At 41.3% G+C, this 10,650-nt stretch overlaps 2 protein-coding genes and 2 non-coding genes across 4 annotated transcripts; 3 read left to right on the top strand and 1 right to left on the bottom strand.

Annotated features, from left to right (window-relative positions):
* The first annotated feature begins 1,263 nt into the window (after positions 1–1,263).
* Positions 1,264–4,332, top strand: LOC143462783 (uncharacterized). The gene is made up of 3 exons (XM_076961061.1): positions 1,264–2,187; positions 2,524–2,686; positions 2,810–4,332. The coding sequence occupies exons 1-3, from the start codon at positions 1,490–1,492 to the stop codon at positions 3,776–3,778; spliced, it is 1,830 nt and encodes a 609-aa protein (XP_076817176.1). The 5' UTR covers positions 1,264–1,489; the 3' UTR covers positions 3,779–4,332.
* Positions 4,333–4,632: 300 nt separating this feature from the next.
* Positions 4,633–4,704, top strand: Trnaw-cca (transfer RNA tryptophan (anticodon CCA)). The gene has a single exon. It is a non-coding gene; the product is annotated as a tRNA-Trp (tRNA).
* Positions 4,705–8,239: 3,535 nt separating this feature from the next.
* Trnaw-cca (transfer RNA tryptophan (anticodon CCA)) lies at positions 8,240–8,311 on the bottom strand. The gene has a single exon. It is a non-coding gene; the product is annotated as a tRNA-Trp (tRNA).
* Positions 8,312–8,637: 326 nt separating this feature from the next.
* On the top strand, positions 8,638–10,348 carry LOC143462797 (cyclic nucleotide-binding domain-containing protein 1-like). The gene has a single exon (XM_076961086.1). It carries the CDS (start codon positions 8,717–8,719, stop codon positions 10,193–10,195), a length of 1,479 nt encoding a protein of 492 aa, XP_076817201.1. The 5' UTR covers positions 8,638–8,716; the 3' UTR covers positions 10,196–10,348.
* Positions 10,349–10,650: the final 302 nt, after the last annotated feature.

Below are 10,650 nucleotides of genomic sequence, written 5' to 3' on the forward strand. Positions count from 1 at the left end.
CGTGCACGTGATGGATTTGGAGTTTTTGATTGGCCAGTCGTTGAAGTTAAGTTGGCGTTTATCCTGTGTGCTGTCTGGGAAGGAAAAGGGGCCTTCTACAGGAGCGAGAGAGCTTAAATGTGGATGAAATATAAATCCGAATTATATATTATCCATAATTATGGATGAATCATGTAATCTAGTATTGCATGTATTCGTATGGTAAAGGTGAAGGAAACAATGCGTATATGCTAACTTGTAACAGAAAATTTCGTCAATAACATAAGTTACTTCGATGTCATGCGAAAAACAATCATGTCTAGTCCAGCTATATTTTTCCTGTAATTGAAGGCTTTTTCAACAGGATTTTAGAAGTGTCATTTTCAGCCAAATTTGAAAATAAATTGCGCCGAAAACCAAATCTAAAAAAACGTTTTTACTCGATTCGGACGAAACTTTGGTGCACCGCTAGTACAGAACCGTTACCACTTAAAAACAGCAATTATTCTAATTCTGCCACAATTACAGTGGTGTATGCTTTTATATACTGTATTACGTGTATTAAACTAATACAGATAAATAACATTCATGGGGCAGCGGTTCGCAATAATAATATTATTGCGCCTCTAACGACAATAATCCTTTTCCCCGGTACCTCAACTTCGAAACTGTTACTTAATCGACCGTTGCTAAGGAATCAAAGTGCACCCCTTGAGCTGTTGTTAGCGACCACTGTTCTATAGTCGGTACAGTTGGAGCCTAAACCAATTTGCTGTTTGCATGCAGACTCATTTACCTGACTTTTTCCTCTATTGTGCAATAGACAATGCCGCTAACCAGTGTTTCTATTATAAAAATGGCTCTTTACGAAGTTACAAAGTGGGTTAAATATTTAATGAACGTATGATCCAAGGTTGGGAGTCGTCTACTGTTATAAACCCCCTCCAGCTAAAGACAACTTTTCGGCGCTACTGCAGTTACGAAGCTGGGTGTCATAATTCTCCCAATCATGATTTTCTTCCGTTTGCACAACACACGGCTTCTGTTGCAAATAATATGTGTTTATGGGCATTCGTTGTTTCTCTTCATTCAAAACTCGCCGGCAATCAGTGACAATTTACGGTTTATATAAACCGTTAAAGATGCCAATTGGCACTGCGTGCAACAGGTTTCAACATCCTGCCTCACCATTGTATTTAGTAACCGGATTTCAACAACAATTATCAGCTGCAGATGATTCGCATTACGTCCTTTGCTCGCGTATTTTGCTTTGCCGTACGGCAGACTGGATGCGAAGATATATCAGCGGCAACAAATGCATAATAAGGCAGTAAAATACCCAGATTAGTATAAACTGGTTAATACAACATTAGCAAATAGCATATGCTGTAAGATTCAAAAAATATGTGTAGGAAAGTAGAAGGTTATTCAGGAAGTAAATTGATTTTTTTTTGTGGAGCACGCATACAAGTCCTAAGGCGAGAATTGTTTCTTAATTAAGGTCTGCAAGATGTTTCATACTATGGCGTTAAGGTTGAAGTCTGGACAGATGTTTCCATTGTCAAAATTTTGTTGGCGCTACACGGTCGCTTTTCTCTTCATTGGGGTTGTCTTATTTCCGTTTGTCTACCTCAGTCAACAGTACGAGAAAATTAACTCACGATCTGATCAAACAAACAGGCCACAGCTGAATAAGGCTGCGTTCAAACAACCAAACAAACCTGCAGTCGACCCAAAAACGAGCGAAAATATTGTCGAAAAGGCTCGGAACGCTGTTGTTGTCAGCGAAGACATATCGCTGCCAGAAACCGGCGAAGAAGCGATCGTTGATGACAAAAATGCAAAATTGTCCGACAAAAATCTGGATCAGCTTTCAGCGAGATTCACAGAAGATGAGGATGAAGAGTTGATTGGCTCAAAGAAGGAGTCGCCCGAGTTACTTAACGATTTGGACAACAGTGTAGAAACCAGGTTAGATGAAAAAAATGTAGACAAAGTCGAAACCGTTGCCGAAATACTTGACGAGCCCGTTAGACCTCTTGCTATCGAAGATTGTGATCTGTGGAAAATTGGTGATGATTGGACTCCAAAGGCTCCGCAAATAAGTCTCGATCCCAACAAATTTCTTTACCCCGGATTATTCGGAGGACCGAATAATCAAATTTATGGGCTAAGGCAAAGCGTTTACCTCGCTATCCGCCTCAACCGGTAAGTGGCGCTCTCTTAATTCTGGGGCTTAACTTCTCATCAAAAATCGGCCTCAAATTTTGCACAGAAATTTGCATGTTTTCATTTTTTGATGTCCTTTTATTTAAAACAGAAAAACATATTTCTATTTCACGTCATCGATTCTAAATTATTGCGCGTCATAAAAGTTGGGTTCATGCGGTGGAAATGATTAAGCTGCAACCTACATTGCCCTTGTTTACAATTTTCTTCTCAAACCTCACGAACGTAAAAGAAACGTAATCTTCCTGCTCGTCCTTATCTCAATGTTCATTAAAAATTCTTGTGTGTGGCAGAGCAATTTTTTCTTTATTTCAGAACTGTCGTGTTGCCTCAATTTTTCGGGCACGTAACAACGGGCCGGGGAGCGATAAACCCATCTGAACGTATTGATGTGAGGCATCTTTGTCGTTTCGTCTCTTGTATTTCCGTCGCTCAGCAGAAGGAAAAATGCGGAAAAAACTTTGACGTTGTATTCAAGGTAGTAATAGCAGTTGAAGGTTTAGATGACAACTTTTTCAAAGAAAGATTACCTCAAAGTTTACGTTATAATAAGTTTAAAAAGGGTCTAGATATCAGTTATACGATTACTTCTATATAACAGGCAATGATTCCAACACCGGTTGTCATAGCAAGAGTCGAAATGGACACGGGACTGATGATCCGCCATGATCTTGGCAAAAGGAAGCTCATTCCGGGGGCAATCAGCCTGGTCACGGCCAAAGGAAAAGTCATCGAGGACATGCCCTCTCTCCCTGGAAATGATTCAATGGTTCGCTACGGAGCTTGGTTAGAATCAGACGGAAGCACCCTGAGAAAAATTTACCACACTTCGGCACCCTGCGCTTTTCATGCTTCGACATTTAGCTCCATTGCGATAACTTATAAAGATGGGTTGGCTTTACCGTTAAAAGGGTCTTCGATTGACCCAGAAAAGATCCCGGACCAACGGCTTTATTCGGCGGTGGTAGAAGCAATTCAAAGCCCGCCGATCATAAAAATGGCCGCCGAAGCTTATATCAAGACGGTATTAAGAGGAGAAAAATATGTCGCAGCTCATTGGAGATACGATTACGTCGACTGGAAGCGCAATGGTTCGCGCGCAAACAAACAGGACATTGTTCAAGTCGTAGAAAAAGCGACAGCTCCCGATCTCGCCAAAGGAATAATCAACTCAACCCCAATAGAAACGAATCGTGGTGTGTTTGTTTACCTGGCAATGCCCCCATCGCTAAATCAATTCAAAGAAGATGTCTATGGTAATCTTACCACTCTAAATCCACTTTTCAAAAAGCCGCCAATTTCAGTTGAAAGTTTTCTCCAAGGAAAAGTAGAAAAATGTTGGACAATCAACAATTGGTCCAATATTGGTGAAGTCTACTCACAAATCGAAAATCAAATCGCGCTTAAGAGCGAACGGTTTCTCTTTTCGATCAGCTCAACTTGGTCGGGCAATGTTAGACCCTTTCGACAGCAGCAATCTGCAAGCGGGAAGAAGTTGCGAAAGTTTGAAATCTCGTTCCTCAAGCTTGTCAACAGCGAGACATCGAAACGGTTAAAAAAAACCGGTTGATGTCGGTTGGTGGCAACTTTCCTCCGCTAAAACATTCCTACATATTTTCTGAATTGTATTATTAGATGTGTTCAATGTTATTCGCTTTCGTTGGTATGACCGTTCTCAGTTAATCCACATACTGTGTATTTTTAGCCATTGGACTATGAAGCGTCTTTAAGCGCGTTTTCATAAAAGTGCAACACTATAGAAAGCCCTAAAGGAGCAAACGTCAACAAAAAACAAAAGCAAACAAAATACGGACCTGGAAAAAATTCTCATGCAAGCTGAAGAATGTTTTAAAAATATGACCAAATTGTGAGACTACAGCCTCTGCCTTTTAGTTTGATGTTTTTAAGCGGCAACGTCTGACTGGCATTTCGTGTCTTGTAAACTTTTGCATGTCGAAATTTCTTAAATAGAGAAAGAACAAAATGAATCCTTTAAAGCGGCGATTACCAAATTCTTTCTCGTCCGACACAAATTTTTGTTTCGTAATCTACATAGTGTTACTGCACCTCCTTTACTGGGAACTCTCCAGAAGTAATAATAATAAATAAACAATAAAAAACAGAGTTACAGAATATATCTAAAATTCTAAAAGGAATATCATCCCCAAGTTTTTAATCTTTTTTTCGGGACGCAGATTTTAGCAGCAAAATTCGGGACACATGGCAACCCTAATTGGTGAAATAGTCACTTCGTTTAAAAATTAAACAAATTATAAAATTGAGTGTGATTCGAGTGACACTCTGCGCCCAACATATGAATAGCTACAGTTGTAGGGATACATCGTACAAACAACTGCTGTATGGTACGGCAAAGTCATTGAAAAACGTTGAAATATCTAAATTATTGGTGACGGCTGAACGAAGGACTCCGTGGCGCAACGGTAGCGCGTCTGACTCCAGATCAGAAGGTTGCGTGTTCAAATCACGTCGGGGTCAATTTTCCTTTCGTAACCTAAAAATGTAAACCAAACAACTACATGCATTCGTTATGCTTTTCGTCATGGCATGATATGATATAAACTGGTTTTTGAACGAGTTTAGGATGCGTCAAAGACCAAAAAATGCCATAAAATCTTTGTTTGTGTGGCAAAATAATAATTCGCACAATTGTTTGGTTGTTTTTCGTGTGTTTTTCCACGCTTTATTTTTGTTAGTTATCAGTTCGCTTTTATAGTGTTTGTTATGATTTCTCTTGTCCACTGCTTTGTTTCATGTTGTTTTCTTCCTTGCCGCCTCAAGTGTTCGGATGTGGTCGAACGCAAAATCATTAGGCTACGTGTTCTTTTTTGGTTGGTGTCACGCGTGGGCTTCAGGCGGGAGTGTGTGCTTCCTAGGAAAACGTGGCCTTCGAAGTCAGAAAGGGGACGAGCGTTCAGCACGAGGACCTGTGGTTTTTCTTGGTCCCTGAGATCTGTCTTGTTGCTTTTAGTAGATTTTACCGAATTGTTTTTAACGTGTGTCCCGACAGTTAAGCCCCAAACGGAGAGGAGTGTTTTTAATTTCATGTGAAATACAATCGAACTACGTTGGAAAACGTTCGTTGGCTTTGAGTGGGCCGTGAAAGCGGTAGAAGACGAACTGGCAATAGAAAATCTGTAACATTTGTTTTATGATACAGTAAATTTACTAAAAGACTGATTACTCCAAAAATCCTGCATGGGGGCCTTTGAAGTTTTGCATGTCAGTGTAGTATGCTTTAGACTCTAGTACTCCATTCCATAAAATGCCATCAAAAAAACATGATTCAAAATTTTTTAACAAAGGCGCAAAATAAACACTAAAATTTTTGGCTTAAAAAACCTAATTTTAGCTACTTTCATGCCAATTTTTAGCCAAATTCCGCACGCGACCTGGGATATTGGAGCACGCCAACTGCTAGGGTAATTCCCAGGCTAGAGAACAACACCAACTATGCTGTCTTCTGATTGGTCTAAACAGGTTTTTTAAAGCCCTACGTAAGACGTCCAACAAAATCACAGAGATCTTAGTTTTAAGTGTTTGACGCCTCCTTCAAACTGGTGATGATTCCTCATCACTCGATCATTAAAAATTTTACAACCAAAATTTTTATTTTGTTGCCAATTTTAAGCTTGTATCATTCGAAATTACCTGCCCGGTCAAGTTTTTATCTCAGCTTAATGGTCCAGGTCGATTCAACCCCGGTAATTAAACCAAGGACAACCAAAATTTCTGGGTATTGGAAATAATCCGGTACGGGAAATATGAACGCAAATTTAAGGAACTCATATGACGTATCCACAGAAGTCCTGAATGACAATTTCGCGGTGATTAATCGCGAAGACGTTTGATTGGTTAGTTGAAAACACCTGTAATTAGCGCGCGACGGGCGGAATGTAAGTTGACGTCACAATCAAATAAAGAAGCTTTTGGTCATTTTAGTTTGACGGTGGCTGAGAAGGTCGCAGTTGAGAGAACTTATGCGTTGGCTTGATCAGCTCAACATTACAACGGAGAGTGAAAGCTTTCCTTGGTACGTTTGGTGAGTTAAACGAACGTTCAATATTTTGTTGATAGTGATGAATATGCTTATGACAAAAACAATTCAAAAATAATCTTTATGTGTACAGTTGCAGTATATACATATAGTATACGTATTAACATTATTAGGTCTTAGACGATTGATTGAAGTTTGTAAGACTGTCCATTTGATATTTTTATTTGATTGTAAACAATTTTTGTTGACTTGTATTTAAACTGGTGTAAAGTTACCCCATGTTATTTTTGTAACAAAGCCAGCTCGTAAATTAACTTTATTTTGTAAGCAATTATTAGTTTAGCTTTTTACGTCAACTTTATCGACACTTTAAAATTTTTTATTTAAAATATGTTTACAGGTTCAGGCGATGTACCTGCGATCAATTCTCAACATTCCGACAATGACGTCGACTTTCTGGAAAAGTTCAGTTACTTTTATTGACGTGAGCGAATTTAGCAAAACTTTGATCGATAAACAATTCGCAAAATGAAATTCTTTTAATTGTTGCGGATCATGTGTTCAGTGGAATAGTTCAATCGTAATATTCTCTTTGAATTTTATATCCTTAAATTCTTTTATGCTGTCACTATTTCGCCGAAAAGCCATAATTTCAAAGCTAAATTCTCCTTAACCTAACTTAGCTGGTATACAACATAGTTACTTTATTAATCTTAATGCGTAGATATAATTCCTTAAGCTTTCATTAAATAGCTTTAACGACAAGTTGCGTAAACTATTTACGGTAAAAAGTTAGTTTATTAAGCATTTGTTTAACAAAATGTGAAGTTTGATTAATTACTGTATTTAAGTAATAGTGGTATAGTGTAGTGATTTTTATTGTTTCCTCGTGGACAATGATTTATAAAAAGTTTTAGCACTAAACGACGCAACTGAGTTTTCAACCATGATGCAATGAAAAATTTTTCTCTGTAGTTGCTGCATGGCTGGGAATCGAACCCGCTAGGCAATGCCTCGAATTGAGGCAAAAACATTCCAACCAAGCTAAACCACCCCATTCATTTTAGATCAAATTTTAAATATATATCATTCGGAATCGCCAATTGCCAAGTAAAAAACTTCTTCCCACTAATGTTGCCACTTCACCCGCATCTCCGGCCGGCGCCTCAGTCCCAGATATTGTTGGTGGCTTATGGCCGTTAACTTACACATGGGGTTGGGGTTAGGGAAGGGATTAGGAAGGGAGGGTGGGGTTGGGGTGGGGTTTAAAGGGTTTAGAGTGGCCCAAGGCCGAGGGATAGGACACAAAGCGGCTTAAGGCCATGGATTTTGTTTAAGGGTGGCTTATGGCCTTTGTTGGGTTAAGAGTGGCTTACGGCCGGGGTTTAATCTATCGCGGCTTACGGCCGTAAATTAAAGCTTAAGCGGCTTATGGCCGTGAATTGGGCTAGAATGGCTTAAGGCCGGGGTTCGAACCTGGAACCTATCACACCGAGTGCAGTGTCGAACAATACGAGCTACGAAGTGGCAACTGCAGACAAAGGTAAATTAACGTATTTAACCGGGCATCAGGTGTTTGTTCTAGAAAAAAGGAAAGGGTATCAGCAAGGGATTCGAACCCTGAACCTCCAACACCGAATGAACTTCAGCTGTAACCGAGCTATGAAACGGTATCCTTCAGTGAAGTTAGGTTTATATATAACCATCAACTGTTTGTTTTCAAAAAGAGGTTCCAAAGAAACCTTTGCTGCTCAAAATGATGAGAAAAGCTGAACTGTGTAAGTTTCTTACGCTTGGTGACCCCGACATGATTTGAACAAGGAACCTCCTGATCTGGAATCGGACGCGCTACCGGTGCGCCACTAAGTTTCCCTCGTACAAAATTTGTGCCAGAATATACCATGGTAATGTATATTACAGTATATACAAGTATATAATTACACATGCAATGCCTTACACTTGCTCTGGGTAACCGTTGTTCATCACTGCAATGACACTGAGCTAAGAAAAACTAAGTGACCCCGACGTGATTTGAACACGCAACCTTCTGATCTGGAGTCAGACGCGCTACCGTTGCGCCACGGAGTCGTTGTGTTCGAAAATTGATGTAACAGAATACATTATGACAATGAAAGGTATACAAGTACTAATTACACATGCCATGTTGTAATATCTAATGGTTTGCTAGCTCCATTATAACGTCACATGAACCCCGAAACGTCATGTTTGTTTGAACAATCTCCCTTTAAACGCCCTAACGCGTGACTTTTATTCGAAAGTGTTGTGATGACAAACACATTGTACTAAGGATGCCATTTAAAGCATATCGGCCATCTCTGTTACGTTTTATTCCTTTTGTAACTCGTAACAATGGAAAGATCGCATTTCCAAGCTCTCCTAGTGATACAATAGCCAACGATGCTTGAAAGCTATGAAAGTAGGTGCTTCAGTAGCGAAGGTAGCAGGCCGCACTATACGCTGTAGAGGTACAACATGCAGTCTTGTATAGATTACAACAAGTTGAAAATAGTCAATTCTGTAGTGAGTCTGGATCCAAAACAAGTCGAAAACAAAGCCAGGCACGACGTGCTTATGACGAAATTTAAAAGCATTTTTCTGAGACCGCCTAAAAATTTGCCCAAGATACCGAACAAAACGACGAAATCGTTTGAACGCGCTCATCAACAGATAAACAGGCCCAAATCGCGCTATGCCGCGCAAAGAAAGAAAGTCTTGCCAAAGGTCAACGCTGATCCTCCAACCCCTTACGACGACCCCGTGACCCATGACGTCAGGTATCACGTCTCCAACACTCGCCGTGCCCGAAGTGCAGATGGTGTGTCATCAAACGATGACGTCGTTCTGCACAGAGAACGCAATCTCGGCGTGCTGCGACTTCTGATGAAAAAACTGCCCTTCGAGCGAACGCGGCGAGAACACAAACGCGTTTATCAACTGCTCCGGGATCTCTGGCCGACAGAGCTGGCTTCCATGCTGGATGACGTCAAGAAAACTTACCCGGTTGTCCGCGAATTGGCTTCCGTCGCGACCGTCGACCACTACTCAGAAGCAGGGCTGACTGTGTTCGGAAACAGTGGGCTTTACTTGATCTTGAGGGGCAGCGTGAGACCGCAGACCGTGCCGTACATACGCGAAGGAATGTCAACCGACAACGACAGCGAAAATTTCCCTTGTCCCACTCCTCTGCTTCGACGAAAACAGATAAAACTGCAGCCGGGGGACTGGTTTGGGACCCTGCAGAAGGTCGAGGGCCGCGAAATTAACAGCAAAGTTCTCTCGGTGGTGACCGCCGAACCGTGCCAGTTTCTTAAGATTTCTGTGGCCGATTATAAGCGGATCTTGACCAGAATAGAGCAGCGAGTGCTAAACGAAAAGACGGCTGTGGTGCAAGCAACAGCGCCGTACAATAAGTGGCCAGGGCTCTCCGTCGGAAAACTAGCCCGACTAATTGAATGGAAAACTGTTACGGCGGATACAGTGATAGCGGAAGAAGGAGAAATCGCTCCGTTCATCGTTTTCTTTCGAAGAGGAGAGTGCAACATATTCAAGCAAGTTGAAGCGATCAAAACACTCGCATCGGGTCGAAAACGTCGAATACTTAAAACCGTCCTAATGGGACAACTGACAGTTGGCGACGCGCTCGGCGAAGACAGCATTCTGGAACAGCGCCCTCTGTCGTGTACGGTTATGACGTCGACAGAAGTAGAACTGGGCGTCATCGAACCTTATAAGTTGGACTTACTTGACGTCACAACGCGGACCCTGCTCGGCCAAAGCGTGCAACCGAAGTTTTCCGAGATGTCAGAGGACGAGATTCACGCCAACTTCGTACGACAAGAAATGAGAGACGACTGGGACCGGCTTAAGCACAAAGTGCTGCTGCAGACGATCAACCACTGTGGGATAAGGCCGGGATACGGGAAGTGGGCCAACCCTCTTATTAAGCCATAGGGGCGCCACGTGCTTATGCCACTGAACGAAACGACCTTCGTCTTTAAACCAAAGGACAATGCGTTGCTCTGAGCTGGACAAGAAATTGAAACATATCGCTGTTTGTCACTTATTTGTACTTTGTTGAAGAATAAATATCAGGTTGTAAACTTATTTCGTGGGTTTGAACTTGCTCATTGCATAAACTATCATTTTCTTCAGTTGCAGAATTTACAGCATGAAGTGGATAGTTAAAAAGGTTTATGCTAGATTAGGTCAACATGGATATTTGTCTCCAAGAACACGCTAAAAACTAGAATTTCCTGAATATCGCTCGAACCCCGGTTACCGAGCTAGCGGTTGTGCAGGTACCGACCGATGAGCGTTTTATATTGCCGGAATCTAGAACTGTTCACTGAACAGTAGAAAGCCTTGTTCGATACCCAGCGGCGGTTTTAACATGTCCTTGAGCAAGG

The sequence above is a fragment of the Clavelina lepadiformis genome, chromosome 6, assembly GCF_947623445.1.
Source record: "Clavelina lepadiformis chromosome 6, kaClaLepa1.1, whole genome shotgun sequence".
Lineage (NCBI taxonomy): Eukaryota > Metazoa > Chordata > Ascidiacea > Aplousobranchia > Clavelinidae > Clavelina > Clavelina lepadiformis.

Coding starts and splice junctions, on each gene's coding strand:
- LOC143462797 (XM_076961086.1), top strand. CDS start 8,717: ATGCAGTCTTGTATAGATTACAACAAGTTGAAAATAGTCAATTCTGTA.
- LOC143462783 (XM_076961061.1), top strand. CDS start 1,490: ATGTTTCATACTATGGCGTTAAGGTTGAAGTCTGGACAGATGTTTCCA. Junction 2,188..2,523: donor CTCGCTATCCGCCTCAACCG/GTAAGTGGCGCT, acceptor TCTTTATTTCAG/AACTGTCGTGTTGCCTCAAT. Junction 2,687..2,809: donor ACTTTGACGTTGTATTCAAG/GTAGTAATAGCA, acceptor TCTATATAACAG/GCAATGATTCCAACACCGGT.